This window comes from Macrosteles quadrilineatus, unplaced genomic scaffold (assembly GCF_028750875.1).
Source record: "Macrosteles quadrilineatus isolate MER2022 unplaced genomic scaffold, UCM_ALF_1.0 Scaffold_9__3_contigs__length_116548681, whole genome shotgun sequence".
NCBI classification, from domain to species: domain Eukaryota; kingdom Metazoa; phylum Arthropoda; class Insecta; order Hemiptera; family Cicadellidae; genus Macrosteles; species Macrosteles quadrilineatus.
In genome coordinates this window covers 49,803,400-49,828,179 of record NW_026542602.1, presented here as the reverse complement: position 1 = coordinate 49,828,179, position 24,780 = coordinate 49,803,400, and the positions used below count along the sequence as shown (strand labels likewise).

Below are 24,780 nucleotides of genomic sequence, written 5' to 3'. Positions count from 1 at the left end.
ATATTTGGTTGATCTTCGGTGTTGCAATATGTCGGGCTTGTAAAGGCTCTTCACTAAGACGAAGTTGTGATCTTCTTTAGCTGCTTGCAGAAACTCGTACACAACGAACACTGCTACAAACATGCTCGGCCCGATGATCATGTAAACAGCAGTTAGTGGAGCTATAGTGGACAATCTTTATGTTAAGATAAATTGGGGCAGCACGAACTCTACATTGAGTCTGATAAATGTGAGACAGAGTGATACACAAGTTTGGAAATCAACTTGTGCATGGTACAGACCCTGTTGTACTCTGATCAAGACATTCAACATCTTGCGATTTTGATGAGTAGTCTTTGACAAGGCAAAGGTTATGTCCTTTTGTACGACTGTCAGTTTTGCAACGAACATCACTATTTCCGAAGTCTGTATGACCAAGGCACCGAACAGTAGAAACCAAATTATAAACCTCACCTCTAAATACATTTGCTGTGCAGAAAATACCACAACCATGTTTGCAGTCTGGCCGAAGATGATCGTTGCCATTATGCCAACTTGAAGAATGCCGAAGTCCGACTGCCAAGAGGTCACGAAGTTTTCGACTTCAAGCATTTTCTCAGCTGTAAGTACACCAAGCCAGGAGGATATCAGGGTCTTTGGATTGAGAGCAGCGGTGGTGAAACTGATGATGGCAAATGATGATCTTATCATGTTCAGTAAAATCGAGAAGATGATGGCGTCTCGATGAAGTGATGATATCTGATCCTCGTACAAATTCATCAACATCTTAATGCTGAAGATCATTACCAACAACCCGATGTAAACCAATTTGAAAATACTTGTCTTTAGGGTCCTCATGCATAGTGACGTTAGGCCATTTAACGTTTTGATGTAGTAAAAATACTTTAACAACCCGAGATCTAATTCTGCATCCATTAGTAGTTCTTAGATTGTTACAAGCAATGACGAATACTATTTTAAAAGAGCATGATTGTACGCTTCACAACCGTTTATAGGTAAAACGTAACATATCCACCGTAGGAAAGTAAAACGAATTTAATGGAGTTAATAGAGCTCACTACTGAATATTTAATTATTTATCATGTAGGTTAAGTTATATTTTACCATCAAAATCCTCTTGTGGTGACATGTATGAGGGTGTTCAAATATAATACACTAAGCAATTGCTATTATGGCTGACAATCGATTAACTTGATCGAAAACGTTTTAGGTGAACTACTCATTTTTATTTTACAACAAGATGATATTTAAAAAAAATTAAAAGGGATTTTTCAAGTAGTAATTTTTTTATCATATTTACTTAGAAATATGTGAGTTCTTTTGTAGGTCAAATGAAAAGTGTTTACTAAGTGGCTTTTACTTTTAAGTTTGGAAAAAATGTAAAATGAATATGAACATTTTTTCATGCGGTTGCTGAATAGAAATCGGAGATACAATTAAAAGCCAATTTCAGACAAATCCTAATAAATCTGTCAAGGCAAAATGAATTGTGTTTAACTGTAGTCGTTTCATCATTCAGAAAATGAATCGTTCCGTTGTTTTATGCAAAATTATCACAAAAGTTGCATAGGTGAAAATATGTTGTGTATCGAAATTAGATAATGCACTAAATTTGTTCCTAGATCAAGGTGCCTGTATGGCTTTTCTTACTGTTTGAGATTTTTAAAGTTAGCTTTTATAGTTACGGACATTTAAATGGGCAATAATATTTTGGCTTTTATGTTAACAAACATGGTACCAATGTGTTTTTGAATTATTTCTATTAGTTCTCAAACTTTATTAATATGCTACAATTAGTTTAGGTCATATTTAATCCCATTACAAAATGTATTCAATGTTGACTTGATAGCTATGAGAAATTCATTTAGAAAATCATGCCTTTCTAACCGAGTTGACAACAGGTTAATATTTATGAATATTTGTTGGCTCTTATCATATTCAGTAACATCAAGAAGATGATGGCCCGGGAACCGCACAGGTATATCTAGTTTACATAACGAAAAATAAAGTTTATACAGCGAATGATACACATGAAGGAATTGCACATTTAATACAAGTATTGAGAGTAAAAACAAATTATTTTAAAAATTTCTTTACTGCACATTAAACACAACCTACAGCACTGTGTGAATTCAAAGACTGATATTATGGAAAGTGAGCGTTAGGGAAAAATAAGGTTTGTTTCCATAAACATGAGAAGTACGGTGAGTGATTCTCAGCCGTTTTAATCACCCAACAATGTAGTAATGATCAACATGGCATTGCTTACAATGTCAGACATGACTCGAAGGCGGACATCGAACAATCTGCAGGAGAACGGAGCAGACCGATGTATGTTGGCCAACAGTTGATGTTTGGTTGATCTTCGGTGCTGCAGCATGTCGGGCTTGTAAAGGCTCTTCACTAACATAAAGTGGTGATCTTCTTTGGCTGATTGCAGAAACTTGTACCCAGCGAACACTGCTACAAACATGCTCGGGCCGATGATCATGTAAACAGCAAGACGAGCTATAGTGGACAATCTGTATGTTAAGATAAATTGTGGCAGCACGAACTCCACATTGAGCCTGATAAATATGAGACAGAGTGATACACAAGTTTGGAAATCAACTTGGGAATGGTACAGACCCTGTTGTACTCTGATCAAGACATGGAACATCTTGCGATTTTGATGGGTTAGCTGTGACAAGGCGAAGGTTATGTCTTTTTGTACAATTGTCAGTTTTACAACGAACATCACTATTTCCGAAGTCTGTATGACAAAGGCACCGAAAATTATAAACCAAATTATAAACCTCGTCTCTAAAAACATTTGCTGTGTAGAAAATGCCACAACCATGTTTGTAGTTTGACCTAAGATGATCGTTGCCATTATGCCAACTTGAAGAATACCAAAGGCTGACTTCCAAACGGTCACGAAGTTTTCGACTGCAAGCATTTTCTCAGCTGTTAGTACACCAAGCCAGGAGGATATTAGGGTCTTTGGATTGAGAGCAGCGGCGGTGAAACTGACGATGGCAAATGATGATCTTATCATATTCACTAACATCGAGAAGATGATGGCGTCTCGATGAAGAGATGATTTCTGAGACTCATACAAATTCATCATCGTCTTAATGCTCAAGACCATCAGTAAGAACCCGATGTAAACCAATTTGAAAATACTTCTCCTCAGGGTCCTCATGCATAGTGACGTTAGGCCATTTAACGTTTTGATGTAGTAAAAATATTTTAACAACCCGAGTTCTAATTCCGCATCCATTAGTTTTTAGATTGTTACAAGTAATGATGAACAATATCCCATTGTAAGAGCATGATCGTACACGTACACTTCATAACCTTTTATATGTTAAGCGTAGCCCATACACCACAGGAGAGTAAAAAAAAACCTTGTAGAGTACACTACTGATTCTTTCCTTATGTAGGTAAAGTGCTTTTTGTCATTAAACTCCTCTTGAGGTGACAAGTATGAGTGTGCTTATAAAATAGGCTACTTTAAGGAATTGCCATTTCTATTTTTGCTTTCCAATCTTTTAACTTGGTCGGAAACTACTCATTTTAATTTGACAACAAAAATATTATGATATGTATCACCTCTGTATCGAATTGTAAACTTCAGTTTAAATATCAACGACGGTAAGCGTCTTAAAAGTTGGTTCAGTCACTAAACGTTTTGTGGCGAAGCATCGAAACTTGGTAAAACTTCTTCAAAGAGAAATTGGTTTAAATGTTTTGATAATTAACTTAAGCTTTGAACACAAGTTTGCAAATGTCTAAATCTGTTTTTTTAATTCCACGAACGATTTGAAAGAGTTTACAAATTGCATTCCTTTTTTAACTACATGAAATAGTATATTTCGAAACGAAGTCGAAAACTTAAAATGATCGAGAGCTGCAAAACCATTTCGGTCCGTGGTGCGAACGCTATGTTTCACCACATTATACCCTATTACCACTATTCGCCACAATATTAATGCACACTGTCAACCCAACTACAACTTTAAGGTTATGAGAAGAAATAATTGGAGGAATCCGCAAAAAAAAATAATTGCTAGGCAGTGACAATAAAACAATTCCACTGCAATGCTGTGGATACTGATTATGTATTTGATATGCATTCATATTTTAAGAAAGTAAGCGGGCACCTGATTTTGCGGCCCTAGGGATGTAAAAACCTGCTCGGTCCCCAAATGACGATGACAGCTGGCATAGCCAGAAAAACGTAACTTTCAGCCACTAATTAACGTATATAAAGCAGCTAAAAACTAAACATCATAGTGTGGGGGAAACCATCATCATACGTATTCCACATAACAAATAAAGGTTAGAAACGACTATGCTTATATGATAGCTGTAGAAAGGGACAGTGTGTCTCTATAATCAATCACTTTATGAATCACAGTGATTGATCAAGATATAACTAGTTTATTATGCACAATAATGTAAACGCTAAGTTATTTAAATCTTAATTCTCAACTGTGTCAATTTCTGAACGAAATTCTACTTGAAAGTGCGCAGTGTAACACTTTACATAATCATTATGTTGAAGTTCGGCACTTTAATTGACGTTAAGTGTATGAGCCCCACACAGGCTAAAGCTGTTGACACGACCCAACGTTTACTCAGCCTAATGCATACAACACACGAGCGCGTTCAGGCCGTGTATGACTGCAGTCACGTTACAATGCAGTGTAAAACTGTAAAAATTATGTAAAATAACTACTTAAAATTTCGTAGATAATTTTGAATGCTGTTAAAGCTGGATCTATTTCGTTTAGTTACTTATTTGCTGTTAAACATGTATTTAACAGTACGTTAAAAATATAATTAATTATTCCACATGTTCATTCCAAAGCACTATATAAAAACACGCAGTCTATAAAATACTAATGTAATAGTTAGTTTTCAAAGTACAACCATAGACTTCACAAACACGCCCCTAGAGGCACCGGATGGAACTCACATTAAAATAGTCATCAGCTGATAAAGATGACAAATATATGTTTAAATCTATGGTTCAACAATGAATCAAATAATTAAACATACCACCGTATGTTTTGTTATCCTTGTTTATATGTATTGTTATGTTATTCGATAAATGATAAAGTTAAAGAACTAATACCTTAAACTAAAATGTATACTCTACTTCATAAAAACTAAGGTAGTTAAAATTTTTAAACAACGTTAAAATCTTGAATAAAAAATTGTCCGTATTATTATGTTTTTGTCAACCAAACGATGCGATGGTTTTACCTTTATGTAGTGTTTTCCTTGTGAACGAAAAGAGATATTGGGTTCGTCCCGAGATCTCGAGTGCTTGTTCAGAACAAAGAAATCGCTGATGCATCCTCTCCCTACTGACTTAGCTGCTGCCAAAAACTGTCAGCCGGTACAACATAGCTCAGCGATATTCAGATATCTCAACAACCACTGAAAATAATTTACTAGTTGGAATTTGGTGTTAATATGTCGGTGTGTGCTTCCTCAGAATACGTACAATTTATGGTTGTGTAGCTCACAAAACTTTACAACATACCTGATACAAAACCTCGTAAATTTTCTTTTGTATTGTCATAGTTTCTAATACAAGGCCAATGCGAGGGAAAAGTGGCAACGTCGCAATCCCGGCCGCGTGAAACAGCTGGTACATCAAATCGTACTGAGCGGCTGCGCGATGTTATGTTTACACGTTATTAAGGCAATAGGCCAGGCGGTGCGACGTTGCCACACCAACCGCGGCCTTGTATTAGAGGAGACTTCGATATTGTTTGGTGTATGATGATTCTACGTTTTACGTAAACCGAAGCTAAACACCTGACAAAAGCCTCGACAACAATCCCGTTACCTAACAGCTGATGACTTTTATTTTCCAGTAAACTAAATCAGCTGTTCGTCACGTGACTCTTCTATTCACGACAGGTTGTTTATGTACGTTTTATTGCGGCTGGCACGCAATGGTCCGCGCAATGGTTGCGTTTGCACATCATTCTTGCGCCTTGCGTCAGTGTCGTTTCGTTGCGATTGCGTTGATTTAGCTATTGTCAGTGATTTCTTCATTGTATTCATGTGGTTCCTCGTATATTGCACTTATAAGGTTGTCATATTGTTGAGTGGAATCTCGACCAAACCCTAACGTTGGGATGAAGTTTAGAGAAAATTGAGTTTTCCTTGATGAACTGATTTCCAATTACAAGTACAACAAATATAATGATACTTTTTTACATTTCTGTAATGCAATAATTATTATAGTTGCAGTATCACGTTTTATTATTTGTGTTTGTACTATGTTTTGTAGCAAAACCGGTAACCGTCAATAAAAACATATACTATATAAAGACATATACCATCTCTGAATTATAAGTAGTTTTAGTCAATCGATGTTTCAACTAGCAACAACTATAGGGATCGCTCCTTACGAGTAGGTACTCTTGGACATTCATTAAACTGTAATATTAAATAACTATTTTTTTATGAAGGAACCCTGTGATAATGATTCAATCTGTAAATGTTTCAATTAATTTTTATACACCTGAGACTCTTATAACAGCAAACTAATTTTAAAGTAAAATTTGTGCAATACATACCAGCCTCGAACAAATTTAATTGAGATTTGTGTTCAACAATTTCAGTATGAAGGTTACAATGTGATCATGTAAGTCCATTAGGATTTTTTTTCACAAAAAGGTTGTTGTTGTTGTCAACTTTTTAGTATGCAAGAACCACCAATGTTCGGCATACCATATCTACTTATATTCAAGTTCATTTGTAGTATGTAAGTAGCCTATTATAAAACGGCAACACACCTCTTGCTAATGGCATGGATTCCTTTTTGAACGATTTAAACTTATATGGTTTGTGAAACCATTTTCACTGAACCTTTACGATTCAAATGACGTTTTGATGAGACAAACACATTTAATCTTTCCACCAAACAACGTAATATTTCCTCTAAAGCGCTTTATAAACGCCCTTATTTTAAACATATTAAAAACTTGAACGGTGCTGATTACATACATTTTACCGTAATACAATTGACCTTGCGTTTACAATAAAGAAGTTTTTTTGCAAATTTACTCTAAACCAGTTGCATTTTTACTTTGAAAGAGTTTTTCGAATTAAATTAAAGGAAAAATAAATGGGAGCAGTCGTTGTAAGATCAAAGTGGCGGGAATCGCGGCAGTTCTTGGTAAAGACCTCCCTTTGACCACCTGGTTCTTTGTGAGGCAAGGAAATTTTGCTGATTTTCTTTAATTAAACTGGTCTTTTTCGTTTCCTTTTTTTGGAAATCCAACAAAGTAACATGTGGGAAATATATAACATCTAAAAGTTTTGTTTTGAACTTTCCAATGGATTCAGTTAGGAAAGTGACATGGTTTTATGTATATTTATGAGTGTGTCGTGAACTTTGTACGATTTTAATTAAATTTGGCTTGAAGATGTATGGTGGGCTAAACTTGCATGAGTTCGCGAACCAACATGATCGGACCATTGCGATGGGGTTTAATGGGGTGTTTTATGGGGTGAATATTGTTTTTCTCCATTTTTTATCCTAATCTAAGTTTCTCAATTACTTGCCAAACTAATTTTGTAGAGCTTAAAAATACAAATAATTTAGTATATTAAATTATTTTTTACGGTTATTGGTAACGGAGAAAATATTTAAAAAATTGTTTAGTTGTTTAAAAAATACTTGGCTTTTTTATGGATATATGTTGATGAAACTTGACAAATGTATTTGTTTTATACTAAGCTATTAATATTTTACTAAAACCCCACGTTATTACCCTACCTGTAGCAGTAAACCTAGGTACTCATTAAACCTAATGTTATTTAGATGTATGGTATTAATTTATTGTTAACAAAATTATGTTTACTTTTGGGCTAGTGACGTCATTTGTTAATGTTTTTTTATCAATACCATTCCTGTTCTAATATCCGTGATTTATTCAAAAGATTATTTTTAACCAGCTGACTTTGATATTTTATTCTTCTAGGACATGTGTTGAAATAAACATTTGTTATTGTTTTGATAATCTTGTTCTGGTTTCACTTTTGTTCGTTCAGTATAATTTTCCTTTAAAAAAGGTTATATTTGTTATTTTACTCAATTAAAAGTTTTGTTAAAGTTGCGAACGTATAATTTTAAATTACAGAAGACTTCTGAAGTGTATAATTGGTGGCTGTGTGTAGTGTTTTCCGCTTCAATTTGGTGATTTGATTTGTAAGTAACGTTGTATTCAATTTAAATCATCACCAATCAATTGGGCTACACCTAGTTTACCATAGCACAGTAACTATTTCTAGAGTTATCTATACGTTGAGCTCAAATAATGTACATTAATGTGAGCTTGAACTCGTATTTGTCTAAATATGTACACCTAAGTTAATTAATTTCATCAACCCTAACAGCCATACGCGTTGTACAATAAGCATTTATTACTGATCCTTGGTTCATAGGGATTAAATTTGATACATAATTTAATTTCGGATATTCATATTACTGTTCTTGTTAGTGTTTAGCCTACGTGGTATTTTGAGTGATTGAATTGCAAATACTAAGGCCGGTATTACACTATCATAGTTCTATGACATATATCTATTATCATATGTCTTTGATGAAAATTATTACAGTGTAATGTACCAACTATTATAATGGTTTTGAACTATGATAATATGTTCTCCTTGAGAGAACATATTATCATATATTTGATAATATAATATGTCATAGAACTATGATAGTGTAATACCGGCCTAAGGGAGTGCAGCCCACCCTCAAAAATGTTAAATTGGGTGAACCCCTTTCGCACTGAAATTTGAGGTGCGCCACTAGCAACACACACAATTTTATTTGAGTATGCATAACTGTTAATTCTCCATTATAGTAATGATATGTTGGGCTGCACTTTAGTTTAGTCACACTCATTCGAATGAAAATACCGATCAATATATCGATTGTTTCTTTCGATATATCAAATTTAATTAGTTAGGTAACCTAACCTAACTAACCGAATGAAATAATCGATATATCGAACAATCTATGTATCGATATTTTTCATTCGTATGAGTGTACGACGTAAACTTAAGTGCAGCCCCAGGGGGAAAGAGTGCTTAGAATTACCTAATTTAGCGAAATAAACCAAACGTTTGTAAGAATCTCACGATTATCTAAGTTAATAATTACTAAATTTCTTATAACAAAGGATTAATGTGCGTAAGCCTGTGGTGAATTCATTTGTTTAAACTGTTGAGCTATTTCTGGTTTTGAAAACATTAGAGAAACTTGTGTTTGCTGATCAGTATCCCTTACCGTATGTGTTTTATTTTTTTAAGGTACTAGGTAGTTTAACTTTTGAATTCAACACTTAAAAAGGTAAAACCAAATATGACTAGTCCGACTCCTATATAGTTTTACTTACAGTTAGGTCCATATTTATATGTATATAGTTTGACTATTTTCCCTCAAATTTCCGATCACAAAATTGTACGATCCAGACTATCTTTGAGGCGTATAAAATCGCTTTTCTCGTAGGTTATTACTTAAAGGCGTTGATTTATGAATGATTTGCTCTTACCACTAAAAGGAACGGAAATTGGAGGGGTAGTCAAAGGCACTGCGGGGGGGATGAATTAGGGTAAAGTGGTTGAAAATCCCTTTGATCACTAATGTAGACACTTGGCTCGCCTAACTAAGCTTGTTGTTTTGTGGCAGACTTGGGACTAGAAAAAACGTTTAAGATACAGGGCAAATAAAAAAATTTCTTGTTATATAGTTAAATTGACTTTGAATAATCAAATATTCATTCTTAGAAGGCCTGACAAATGGGTCATTTTCATTATTAAATGTTAAATAATTTCCTTAGTAAGGTATTAACACGTTCGCTACTGCAATAGTACGAAATTTTCCATTCACATGGACCAGCGACGCACATATGCGACGGCCGGTTTCCACCCATGGACTGCCGTCGCATATATGCGACGGTTAGTCACATTAAAATAGACTGCCGACGCATATTTGCGTCAGGGTTCTAATGTTATTAAAATGCTTATATCTTTGTAGTGGTCTATTTGAAGGCACTGAATTCCCTGCAGTGGTCTACAGAGATGTCTGACGCACAACTGCGTCGCTTGGTCTGTGGATATGATGATTGGTGACGTCATATAATAGTTGGAAAAACTGGTCTTTACTTTTCTGCATCACTGTATGTATGTATGCAGTATGTATGCTGCATTATCCTATGTAGCTTTTATATTTGTTCAGTTATAAACTGTTCTTGAATAATCTGTTTATTTCTTTACTTACTTTCACCTTAAAACACAAAAAAAATGAACTGTCGCATATATGCGACGTTTAGTCTATTTCAAGAAAACTATGATAATTTTCATTATTGTCTTCGCTGTAGACCGGGCGTCGCAAATATGCGACATTACAAAAGGTTATAAAAAATACAAATGAACAAGAATAATTTATTTACAAACACCATTGTAGCGTATTACAATGTAAATGATCGCTGTTTTACAGGTTTTCGCCCGTGGTCTGTGTGTACTGTTATCCAAGTGACAGTCGGTCTATGTGTAAGATTCAAATGTATACCTCGGTCTGTGGCAATGACCGCGGCGTCGCATATATGCGACGCTCAGTAGCGAACGTGTTAATACTTTCTTATGAAATGGCGACCATACAAAGTAGGTATTTTAAGTCAAGTCATGAATGGAGATGAGTGTATGATGAGTGGCGCGATCTTGTAGTCTTGTTAGTGACTAAGGCCGACATATTCCATAGACACAGCTGTTAATTGATAGCCCATACGGATAATGGCAACTAAGGGACCTACAGTTTATTTAGTATTTAGGGAATCCGATTTAGTATTCGTGGCTACAATGTAAACTTTGTATACCGGTAACCATTTATTGTAGGTAAATTTTTTGGGTAAGGAACCTAGGATACAAAACTTATTGACACACCTAATAAATGGAAGCGAGCTTGACTTTTGGTAGAACTCGAGGCCTTGGAGCACGAGGTCTCGGGTTCAAATCCCACCAATCACCAATTGATTTTAACCACGTGATGGTCCCCCCGATCTACTAGAACTAGCCTGAAGTAATGTATAAAACAGTTCCGGGCTAGAACCTAGCGTCCTAGGATGCGAAGGTGGGACATAAAACCCCCTAAAAAACTACACCGAAATCTAAAAAATACTGTTTATATATTTTATACTATTACTATTTTACATTAAGTACCTAAAAGTAGTTTTATCAAAATTATGAAGTCAGGCGGAAAGAGCTATTCCGGTGGCTTTTTCTGAAAAACGAGAAATGAAAGGGTGACACACTGTATGAATTGATCATGTTTGCAATCAATTCGTGTTATCGATGTGGCCGCTGTAACACACGATAGCCAATAACACTTGGGGGATGATCCGTTTTGTTTATTGGAGCGATATGAGAGCCGATGTCACTTTCGGTTACGTCAAATGTGTCTTTTACTCTCCCCTCTTTTCGTAATTCCATGTACCTAGCTGTATTTGCAAAATTAACATCCCACGTTACCGTCCCATGATCTCATATTTTTGTTGTAGAGGTATTTTTTGTTCAATACTAGTAGATGTTAGTTTAGTGAGTTGTATTTTTGGCTGACAAGGTCTGCGATCTTATCACTACCAGCAGTCATCACTGGATTCTTGGAAATGTTCCTTCACATTACTTCAGGCTAGTCCTAAATAGTTGTGGAATTCAACAATTCACTTGGATAAAATATATTGGTGTTTGGCGGGATATGAACCCGGGACCTCAAGGGCCGAAGTACTGTGCTCTACCACTGGACCAGCTTCCTCCCAGTTCACCACTGGTTTTATTTTTTACCCTATTCCTGAACCGTTCTTGCACAATACTTCAGGCGTGTCGATGGGACCTAGATGGTTGTCGAACTATTAATTAGATACAATCTATTGGCGAATGGCGATTGGCGGGATTTGAACCCGGAACTTCAGGGACCGAAGTCCCGCGCTCTAACACTGGACCAGCCTGCCCCCGGTCAACACGGGCTTGTCTACCACTTCCACCGTAAAGGTTCTTCGCTGTCTTCAGATCACAATACACCCCCAGGTTTTTAGTGGCATGACGTTTAGGTTTTTTTACAAAAAAACTTTGTTAACGCATAAGTGGTGATATATTATAAAATGACGTAGACGTAGTTGTATAACATTTGTGTTTGCCCACTAGTCAGGAACTGCAAATGTTACTGTCGTTGAAATGCCATGTACTTATTACTCTCCATTGTAGTTAGAACTTCTCTAACCACTAGTCTTCTAATCTATACGTATCCTCGTATAGGAGATACAAGCCTTGGAAAGCTGTTTACAACTTTAGCAAATCAATACTACATATCTAACCAAGGTCTCTTCTTGTTGCAGATGGGTCCGTGGACGCGGAGGTAGCCCGGGATGGGCTACAGTGTCATGTTCTCCCGACTCCAGATGTCGCTGCTGCGGCGTCGCTCTCTCCTAGTCAAACTCGTGTTCCTCCTCGCCACAGCGTGGCTCACAGTCGCGTTCCTGCTGTTCACGGAACAACGGGGGTCTTCGCCCTTCCCGCCCGGAGAGGGCAGAGAAGACGTGTTCCCGGTGGGCGGGGGTGTGCGGAGAGGCGTTCTCGGAGTGCCACAACCCCAAGCGAGGGTCGGACAGCCGCCGACAGCCTTCAGGAGTAAGACGGCGTCCGGGAAGAACGCGATACCCGCGGGTCCGGACGGTGGGGAGGGCGGAGTCCTAGTGCCGCCGAGGGAACACCTGGGGGATGGACCGCTGTACGGGGAGTTGGGGAAGCCGGTTGTGTTGCCGGCCAACATGACCGCGGACGTGAAGAAGCTGGTGGACGAAGGATGGCAGAAGAACGCCTTCAACCAGTATGTCAGTGATCTTATCTCGCTACACAGGAAACTTCCAGACCCCAGGGATGAGTGGTGAGTGACAGCTTTAGTCTGTTTGTACATATTTGTTTAAATTATTTTGATATTTGAAATGGTTTGATACGGCTTTTGGTAAAGGTGAGATACTAATTTAGGGTCTACGATGTTAGTCAATGTGGTATCAATACCTGAGGTATCAGTTGATATGACCAAAAGGAAAATTACACGTAAAACGTATATTTTACCATAAATATCACAACGTAATCTTTAATACGGTTTACCACTCCTAGGTAACTTATACACATTGTATACAAACTTAAATATAAGTATAGGATAAAGCAGATTCGTTGCTCTGAGTAAAATGGAAATTTAATGATTTGGTTAACCACATTTGCTGAAATCTCATCTTTATATAGTTCAACCTTAAATTCACACCCGTGGGTGTTAAGTAACGTGACAGAGTGTTCCTCTATTGGAACACATTAAATATAGTGTTCCTGAATACTAAAAGCTTTTACTCTGAAGTTGAGGACGCATACTCAATCCCTTCTGTAGTGTCCGGTGATTAGTGTTGTGTGTCCACTTTGAAAGTTAGTGCTTTTAAAAAACGTGGAGTAACCAAATTTACGGTGGGTTATAACAGTTAAAAGTTGTTGTAGATTTTTATTTTTACGATTAGGTAAGAAGGGAAATGGTTGGCATTTTATTTTAGTTTATGGAATTTCTCGAGTTACACACACTACGTTTCGAAAGGTAAGAAAACTCCTACCATTTTCAAGTCACTATTGATCTACATTTACATAACAGCCCTATCTAACATAAGAGATTGTGTTTAGTTTCATTGTGTATAGTTTTAGTCCCTCCATGTTTCCGTATAAAGTTTTTTTTACTATGTGATTTATAAAATGTAATCAATGTGTGTAGAGAGAAAAAAAAACGTTTGGTAGGTTGGATAGGGTAGTTAACTATCGATCTACATTTACCGAACTACCCTAACCTTTTCTCTATCTCCACATTGATTACGTTTTATGCCACATAACATAAACAATATGTAAAAACAAAATTAAACTCAAACCAAACACAACTATACTCATAAGCTAAAACTAAACACAACTACACAGGTTAGATAGGGTACTGAACATTAGTGGGATCTTTTTGTAGGGCGCTAAACATTTTTAGTCACTTAAAAAAGGGAGGAGTTTCCTCACTTTCCGAAACGCTGCAACAAATTTAGACAGTCGGACAAGTCCATAAACAAAATTTAAAATTGTTATCCTTCGGAAATATGAACGTAAAAAATTGGATTTGACATTTAACACTGTCTGCTCATTAATACAGCGGTTATGGAGACGATGAGACCGAAGGTAGATGTAGATGGTATTGCCTCCCTTGCGGCGATGTCGCTTGGAGTCTCTCGATTGCATGTTTATTGATGTTACCCGAGACGTCCGCCTACTTTGACATGGAAATATTGCGTCATTCCAAATGTCCGGGGGTGTATCGTCCAATACTGTGGCAATTTAGTTTTGATATGATGATTAGTAGAATAATATTTAGTACATAGCCTGTTGGTTTAGCAATGAAATATTTTTTATTTTTACTTGAACGTTAAGATCGAAAGTTTTTTTATGAAGTCGTTTACTTAATTCAACGGTCAACATCGTTTAATTTCATGACTACTTTAACATGGCGAATTTATATGATAACATTGATAACTAACATGGCAAACAATATAATAATAATCATTCAGTGTATCTCTTTTTCACGTACATTTTTCAATTACTTGACTCTAGCTACTTGACCATTGTTAGACTACCAGTATTAAAATCACAACGAGGTATTTTATAGTCTGTATGGTGGAACCTGACCTCCCTTTTAACATCAAAGGGATGAAATTTACACGGACTCCTAATCACAAGGTGTGGATTTTTCAGAAATTGCTACATAATATGAACTCTTGTTTATTCAAAATAAACATTTGTATGTTAATCTGTATAAAACCTAACGAACGAACTCGTACTCGATGTCAAAGTTTCGATTTAATATCACAATAGTCAGCAATTCACACACTAAATTTGACTTGATTATATAAAGGTTGAACATTCCAACGATCGTTTCGTAAAAACGACGACGTCGACAAAACTGGATTCTGAGATGAAACAGTTGCAGCAATATTCGCGGCACGGTTAGACACACAATGAACACAAATATGGTGAATGAAAACTCTTATTCACGGCCGGTCCTTTCTACCCGCTCTCTTTGCTGTACAGTTTTGACTACAATAAAAACACGTCCGTGGACTAAATTGGAACGACCGTTTGTAGGAAATCCTGCACGTGTTTAAAATTAGTTTAGAATAAATTAGTAAAGAGCATGCTCTATTCGACTAGCTTATTGTTGTGCAGGTATTTAGGTAAATACTGGATAAAGCTATAGTTTGTACAGCATTTTTCTTTAGTACTGTCATTGATTTACTGTGATGTTGAATAAACTGTAGGTTCCTAGTTTCCATTAGCTGTATGGGCTATTAATTAACAGCTGTGTCTAAGGAATGTCGGCCTTAGTCACTAACAAGACTACAAGATCGCGCCACTCATTCTACACTCATCTCCATTCATATTTGGCTTAAAATTATTCAATTACTCAGATTCTCATGAAAACGCCGTTTGAGACTACAGTTGTGTACAAATGCCTCTACAAATGCGTTATTTTAATTGAAAAGCTATACATTTTAACTGGTAAAACTCAAATTTGTGAACATTCAAAACATATTATTGTTTAAAATCATCCACTGAGCTGTCCCCAACGGAAAATCATTAGAATTCCGATGCGTTGACACAAATGCGCATTTATTTAGCTTTGTGCAGAGAGCGGAGGTAGAATCGGATAATAAATATTGCGACGTAAGCGGCAGATATTATTGAGTCTCGACTACACGTCGGTGCAGATACAGATTTCATCTTCAAATTGATTGCTCAAACCCTTCTTTACAGCCTCAAAGAAAATAACGACGAGAGCGGTTCGAATCCGCTCATTTGGGGAAATAAATTCTACATTCATGAGGACTTTTTATAGTTATAATAATTTATTGTTATCTAATGATTTTCTTTCTTTTTGAAAACCGATTTTTTTCGTTCTTAGTTTTTGGATTTGTAATTTTAGTCGTGAAACACCATCAACAGTTTAAGGAAGTAAAAAAGATCGTTAGCATAAAATACGATTAGAAGTCAGATCGATCGAGTAGTCGATTAGATCTGTCTACTAGAAGTCATCCAGTGGTCGAAAACCCGACCAAAAATATGTACTGCAATGTACAAACTTCTCTATTTTTTACCCTACGATGTAAATAAAACATGTAATTGGAATTTCTTCTATTTGTTTAGATTTTCTGTTTACGTTTCGTTGTTATTTCGTCACCTGCATGGCAACTCATAAGGCCCATGTTATTTTTTTATATTTAAATTCACCTTTTCCTTATTTTTAAGCCTATTTTATAAAGTGATTCTGCACATCTACAGGAAAATATATTTTTAACAGTATGCGTAGATATTCTCTGCGATGCAAACCAGCTGAAAAAAAGTTTTCAAGAAACATGCTTGCCTATCAATATATAGGATTCAAAATACTACTTTTCACATGTTTACATTAATGGATCACCTTCTGTTGTGTTTACTAACAAAAAAATGGGAATCAATTCCTTAAACCTATGCTTTTTAGCAGGGAAATGTGTTGAATGTGACAAGCTGTTACTATAATCAAAAGCTTTAAGTGCATAGGGAATTTGTTTCAATAGAAACGAACCTAAATGAAAAAGTACTCACGCCAACATATCAATTGGCTTTTGCCTGTGCACATGTGCCAATGAACAACTTGCACCTCTAAAATGAAAACCCTAGATTGAAAATGATGGGGCATTGATGTAGGGGTATTTAAAACGCAAACTCTAAATAAATGTCTAAAGGGAGCTTTACATATTGTGATAGTAAGTTTATTGAACTATTTAATTACAAACACAAAACACGTGTACTTAACCTAATACGTTTATAATTCTGACTACAAATATTGTCTAAAAGGTGCTAACCAACTCTAACATGGTTGCGTCACAGTCCAACAGTAATTTGAAGTGTGCAATGTTCGAAACGTCATTATACAGGGCGCGTCCGATATTTCCAATATTATTGTCAACGCTGCATTCATACGTTTCATGATGAATATTGCACCATTGTTGACGTCCAAACGGGGCACCAATAACAAATGACCGTTTTTTAACGGGCGTTCATTAATATCTGCCATTTAACAAAAAGTTGTGATCTAATTGTTTACATTTGTATTGTTCCGTGTTGATACACCGAATACATCAATTATATTCGTTGCAAGTTTCCATATCAACTGGGGAATAAATTAATTTATAAATATTCAAGTTGGTAATTTAATTTTGTTTTGAAATCCTTAGTTCGACATACTGTAGAGAAAACAGCTGTTGCATGCGTTGCGGGACTAAATAGGTTATTTTGCTCACAAGAGCAACAAGAATCGAGGTTAAAAGTCATCCACTGATGAAGAAAATGCCGTTAAATAGTCCCGATTTTTAACGTAACGTGCTACATTGTATTTTTATACCAATAACATCGACAATTCACCTGCATCGACGTTTAGGCAAATGTCACGATTTTGAATTTATTATTGTTTTGGCGGAGTAATAGTTGTTACTTTTAAACAACTGTAAGCTTTGTTCATGTTCTTGTTCAATAATAAAAAAAAAACGTATATAATGTGAGGGCTAATGTATAAAGGTAAACAATGTATTTTATAATAGTTTTCTGATTTATTTTTAAAAAAAATAGTTCTAATGTTATAATTTCTATATTAAAATTGTTACCTTGACTAATGGTATATTTTACGCCTACCTCTTCAATATTTAGAATAATTTAAATGCACAAATTTGTTTTGGAATTACTTTTTGTTTTAGCGGAGTAACAATTTTGCATCAAAGTTTTCCACGTCTTACACAAGCCAAAATGTTTTAAAAAATGTGTAACAGCTGTATGTTACTACAAAAACAAAAAAATGTAGGAAACAAAACTGAAGCAACTATGGGAGCTATCTAAAGATAAGAAATATACAACATTTTTGTTTTGCGAATTAGTTTGCTTGCTTAATTACGATTCTAGCCTCGGCCTCATGTCGGAAAATAATTACTTTTATCCTAGTTATAAAATATAATCAAAACAACATATTGAATCCCATAGCAATCCACAGACAAAACAAGTGTTTCACAAATTTTGTAGAGGATCGATTGGAAGATACCCGCATAAGCTGTATTGCTTTGCAAGCGACGATTGCAATCGAGACGGTTGTTTATCAATGCTCGATCAGTATTCATATTTATCCGGATCCGCATTTCTTGATGGTCGTTCATCCGAAGAGGTTTCATCATTTGGATTGGATCTTTGGAAATGAGATTGAAAGAATCCTTGTTTATATAGTTCCCTTCTTCTACGTAACAGAAAAGATTTTGTTTTCAATTTTGGGAGTATATTTTGTTCTGATTGTAAACTACAATAGTTTATACAGTATATAGGATTTTACAAAAATACATTCTTTTGAAAATATTACTTGTTATGTCTGTGTATGAGAATTGTCAATTAAGGCACTAATTTCGGTATTAGGTTAGTTTTCAGGGATAATGTCTTGTACAGAAAAGGCAAGTTTGAGATCACAGTTTTAAACTGTTGAAAATACACATATATTCTTGTGCCGATGGCACTTTAATACTTGATGATGTCAATACACAAAACCTTTTAGAATGTTTATTCATTTAATGTACAAGATTTTCCTTTATAAACAATCAAATAGCGTTGTTTAACATCATAAAGCGTTAAAACATATTTACCTATTTTGAAACACACTGAATCATGTTTCAAGTCTGTTATCTTTTATTCAGCCCAAAATTTCAAATTAATTGTATCACTTAAATATCCAGAATATAGTGATGATATAACAGGTATTTTATCTTTAAAATAACTCCCTACGTCTAATACACAACAATTGATTGAAAATACACTGAAGTAATGATACTGTACTCTCATCGGGAGCTGTGGAAATAAAAACATCAACTGCATATGTCTACATTTATTGTATAATGTGCACACTTAATGGCGATCCATCCACTGTGTGAATATAAAGCTGATTTTTATCCAATTATTGAATCAATTAAATTCCGACAAAAAGACGCCTATTTAAATGGCCCTTTAACAAGCAGGGGCCGAATGATTTGGCTTTCCAATTATGAGGAATCCCTCTTTTGTCTGTTCAGAACAATGTTTCAATAGTTAATAAATTCAATGGATTTGATCGGAAAATGTGATGACAGAAACTAGATGTGTCTGACTCCATGCCGTTTACTGTAACATTAATACAATAATAACTTCTAACGTTGCGAGATGATAAATAAATCTTGCATATAAAACCTACATAATTTTTTTCATCTACTTAGAACTATTTTCTTTTGGAAAACGAATTTAATCTTAGCTTTCTCTAAACATTTGTTCAATTTGAATTGCATTCATATTTGTTTACATTAATTAACTTAAAACTGAATAAACTTTACAGAAACCCCTTGTATATAAACTAATAATTTCGAGTATAATTTTGTCCCTTAATCAATCCTGGAGGAAAATTATTAATGAAGCAAACTATAGTAGTTCAAACAAATTACACCAAACTGTATATCTAGACTTTCCATATATGTAAAAATTTGAAGCCAAAAACCTTGGTGCAATCTGTTGAGATGGTCACCAACTAATGACAATATTCTGTGTAAAGTGATAAATCAATCAGCTGTTTGCTATGATACTGCATTGGTTTTAAACAATATTTAACCATTGACTATTGGATACTGAAGATAGTCGAAGATTTAACCCAGTACACTAGTACCCTCTGGTGAGATGGTCCAGAACTTAATTTATTTTCTTTGGTTCAAATTTTTACATTACATACAATAGGAAGTCTATTCTGTTTATAGTTAACTATATAACATTTTACTTTTAAGACAAATTTAATAAATTAATAGTAGAATAATATATAGAAGAGATGGAAGAAAACTACAAAACATTTAAATTTAACAGGAAAGCCTTTAAAGATCAAAGAAGTATTCTGTACAACATCAGCTAAGCAGTGTGTAATTGTTTTTCATTTAAAGTTTTTGCATATTTAATTTGTTGATCAATGAACGTCCCTAAAGACTTCTTCTTTGACACTTTGTCAACGTTAAAAATTTTACGGAAACCCTTGGCTTAAACAGTGATTAAAAAGCAAATTGCTTTTATCCCTTGGTTCAAAAACCTGTTCAAAGGTCGTATGGTTTACGCGGACAGCTTTGAACGGAAGTTTGTATATTCCTTTGGCTCTTGGTGTGCGGATTAACTGCGTAGGCCAAAGTAATTTAAACTAACTAATAGAGCAGGTAAATTTTCTGAAAAAAATATATATATATGTAATCGAGTATAATAACAAACTGAATGTCTCTGTCTTGGGAAAAATATTTTAAATGAAGGAATATGGGGGAATAGGGGATTATTTAAGCGTTGCTTGGAAATATTGGGGGGGGGGCACAATAAATTTAATACATTCAATTTCTCTAACGAAAATAGTTTTCAGTTTAATTAAAACAATGAGATTTGCAATAAATTTAACGGATGTCATTTTATTTGAATATTATTTACAATGAGTTAATTGTAGAAACGTCTTGCCAGCCAAAATGTTTTTAATCAAATAAGAATGTTAATTTATTATGCATAAAGATATGTTCACTATCTTTATCTACCTATGACAAATTTAATAAGGTAATAATAAGGTTTAGCTTTGGGGGATCATTATAATTTTGTTTAACTTAGTCTAGTTTAATTATGGGTTCAAAAGTAATTGCTGGTCCGATTTAGACAAAATCTGGTATATTATTAATCCATGGTCCGTCAGTTTTTTTATTTTTATTTTAATTGTGTTTAAAAAAAAAAATCCCTTTAAAACCCCTTTTTATGTCCTTTTTACTCCAAACAAAATGGTCCACCCCTGAAAATAAATGACCAAAAGCTATTGCTATTTTTGTGATTATTCCCCATTGAATAACATAATTTTACTCCCATCACATAGCCATTATCATTGTTGGTGACAATGGGAAAAAGTGTGTGTCATTTTGCTGACACCGTTTATTTTCCTGTGATACCGTATTGAATATACAGGGTTAGTAAAAAGTGTGGAGACCCCCTGTTATTTTTTTAACGACCCATACTAGAAAAACTAAACTCGGCACACCTTTATGGCATGTTATGAAGTACTTTTTGGGCATAACCGTCACTTGGTGTACATCCCCAAAATGGGGGGATTTTGGGGGAAACTCAAAAATTTCAAACACAAAGACCTATCGAGTGAGACCCCCTCATTTTAAAGGTTCTGGTAAAAGAAAACAAAAAACGCAAACTAGAGGTCTTTATCTCAATCCAGTAAAAAAATGGCAGCCAATTGAAATTCTCATAAGTTGAATTTAACTTGCAGCTTTCCAAGTCTGGAGACCCCCTGTAAATTTTGTAGCGGCTCACACTAGGAAAACTAAACTTTACACACCTTTTTGGCATGTTATGAAGTACTTTTTAAGCCTAATAGCCACTTGCTTACCAAACCCAAAATGGGGGATTTGGGGGGAAACTCAAAAGTTTTAAAAGATAAGCCCCATCAAGTGACCCCTCATTTTGAAGGTCCTGGTAAAAGAAAACTAACAACGCAAACTAGAGGTTTCTATCTCAATCCAGTAAAAAATGGAAGCTGATTGAAATCTTCAGAAATCGGAAATAACTTGCAATTTTATATTCAATTGGCTGCCATATTTTACTGTGTTAAGATAGAGACCCATAGTTTGCGTTGTTAGTTTTCTTTTATTATGACCTTCAAAATGAGGGGTCACTCAATGGGGCTTATCATTTAAAATTTTTGAGTTTCCCCCAAAATCCCCCATTTTGGGTTTGGGAACTTATGAGAATTTCAATTGGCTGCCATTTTGTACTGAACTGCAATAGAGACCACCTCTAGTTTGCGTTGTTGGTTTTCTTTTACCAGGACCTTAAAAATGAGGGGTCACTCGATGGGTCTTTGTATTTGAAATTTTTTAGTTTCCCCCAAAATCCGCCATTTTGGGGATGAACACCAAGTGGCGGTTATGCCCAAAAAGTACTTCATAACATGCCATAATGGTGTGCCGAGTTTATTTTTTCTAGTATGGGCCGTTAAAAAAATAACAGGGGGTCTCCACACTTTTTACTAACCCTGTATATCACCTCATTCTATTTATAAATGAAAAAACCAAGGCGCAATGAGGTTCAATGCCAGGTAGAGATTGTTTTATAAACATTCCTCTCCATATTTTGTATACAATGTAGATTGCACGAGGATACAAACGGCAATAAAAGATTACGACTTCAGCGTTATCTGTATGACAGTTTTAATTGTTGCATTGACAATGGCCCGCCATATGTTTGTTGCATACGCCGTCCAATTGTACTGATATTATTGTTATTGATACAGTACCTGCATTTTTTCATTACTGTAAAAAATGAATACCGTACTGATTGTGTATATCAAATATTTGTTTTAATTATTAGTTTTGCGACACAACTAAAAAGTTTATCGTAACAAACCTTTAACCTTAAAACTGTGAAAAACAATTTTTTCGGGTTTTGAAATTAAATTTTATAAGGTTGGTAAATTTTAGGATATATTTAAATCCCATAGGATTTTTTGGAAACAGTAAACTAAATCTGTTGCCCTTATAATTTCCAGGAGAAACAACTTTCCTCTAATGATAGAAAGAGATATATTTTCCTTATAAACTACGAGTTTTAATAACATTTTACGTACTCCCAGTGAAATAGTATTTACAAAAAACTGATTGCTTTAAAGCGAGCAATGTCATTTCTTAAACCACAGTATAAAGCAAACACATCCCGGTCTCTGCAAATTTATCCCTACCACTATTCATATTTAGCTGTGTATTTCAAATGCAGGCCTTCTGAAAGCGCTTAGGATCAGGAAGATATATATTCCGAATATTTCCTGTGACTGTTTATTTTGCAGTTTTAGCAAACCTATATTTTTGTCTGGTTGGTATTCATTAATGGATATCTTATTGGAAAATATCTTTCTAATAGTATGCGTAGATTTTTCCTGCGATGCACTCGACCTGAGAAAAAACGTTTCAAATAAACGTGCTTGTCTATTAATATATAGATTGTAGTGTTAATGTCATAGTGGCGTAGTATTTTACAAAGTATATTACTGATCTGATAAAAAATCTATACGGTAGCGATCCTAAGGTAGCTGCAGAGAAGTAAAAGATCAGACGTTAAAAACTCTAATAAAAACGCAATCAGCTGGAAATGTCGTTGTTATAACGTCTGATTAACTCGCCTGTTTTTATCTCCAGTTATTATTCATTGCAGTAGAATAAATCTAAATGTCAACTAATTTAGTCTTTCGAGATGAAGAAAATTGAATCTTTTTATACCAGGTTGATTTTGTAACTGATTTCAGATTGGACAGCTATTTATTTTACATACAACTTGAGACGTCCCCGTTTTTTTCATTTTTTTCAGACGTTATCAAACGGTGGTTGTTCTTAAATGGTAGATTTAGCCATGGCTTTTGAATAGTTCTTGCTATGAAGACAGTCATGTTCAAGTGGTATTTTGTTAATGCGCTGGCATTCTGTCTTGGAGATTCGGGTTCAAAACCCACCAATTTCCAATGATTTGTAGCTATTCGATACATGACCCGGTGAATTTTAGCCTCATTAAAACTAGGTTACCTTCTATCAACATATCTTTCTTAGGTGAGAAAAATTGTTTTTGTATGGAGACCTCTTTCCACGATAAGCAGTACAATTTTTTAATTAGCTAACAAAACTTGATTGTTATGAACTAGCTGCTACCCACGGGCTTCACCCCGTTTGACTTCATAAGTATTATTAAAACTATTAATTGGTTAAGTTAAGCTGAAATAAACAAAACAGAATACAGTAATACAAGCAAATAATCACACCTGATTTTAATATGGTAGTACATTGAAAAAATGATAAAGCTGAAGTATTTTTAACGTTAGGTATATAGAAAGTTCCCTTTAGCAAGGAATTACGACCTTAAAGGGCAATAATTTATGAAATGTTTTGCGCAAGGTTTCTCGTCATGACGAACATCTTAAGTATATGGTTTATGGGGGTGTGACTTTTAATTTTCTCAAAAGTCCATGGGTACTTTGGGAATAATATATGGATATAATTTTCATAGTTCAGGTACTGTATGACACAGCCATTGAATTTATTAATACCGGTATTCTAGAGGTGCCCAGTGGTTGTTTCAAATGTGGATATAATATATTCAAAATATTTACGACAGTGTATACTGTACAGGTAACTGCGAAACCCGGCGCAGTTTCAAACAATCAATACATTTTTTGACAGCGATTGCTACATAGTAACTATTGTGTTTGAAATGTTTGTTTTCTTCAAAAGACCAATCAGCTATGTTGATCACGACATAAAATGTTCGTACTCTTTTCAAAATAAACATTGATAACGCCAGTATATCTGCCATAAAAAGCCATCGACAATCAAAGCTGCACTAATGCATTATCGTCACTCGACGCTGATGAACGTTTTAGTGTCACTAACTGTATTTATTGCTTGTGACGCTTAGAAACAAAATGGATTTACTCTGTGCTAAAACTAAACGTGAAAACTGTTGTGTGCTGATAAAAAGTTGTTTTAATTGTGATTTATACAATCGTTCTACTTTTTATAACGTTGGATGAGTGTTTTATTTATTTTGCGC

At 35.0% G+C, this 24,780-nt stretch overlaps 1 protein-coding gene across 4 annotated transcripts in view; it reads left to right on the top strand.

The window, feature by feature from the left end:
• The window catches only part of LOC129001968 (putative polypeptide N-acetylgalactosaminyltransferase 9), a 405,810-nt gene that overhangs the window by 337,338 nt on the left and 43,692 nt on the right, over positions 1-24,780 (top strand). For 3 of the 4 annotated variants that reach the window (XM_054429421.1, XM_054429418.1, XM_054429420.1), the window contains exon 3: positions 12,411-12,958. In XM_054429421.1, coding sequence (XP_054285396.1) covers positions 12,441-12,958 — 518 coding nt within the window. In that variant the 5' untranslated portion in view covers positions 12,411-12,440. Of the gene's footprint in view, positions 1-8,074; positions 8,222-12,410; positions 12,959-24,780 lie in introns of those variants that run through there. The other variant, XM_054429419.1, reaches the window with a different exon arrangement.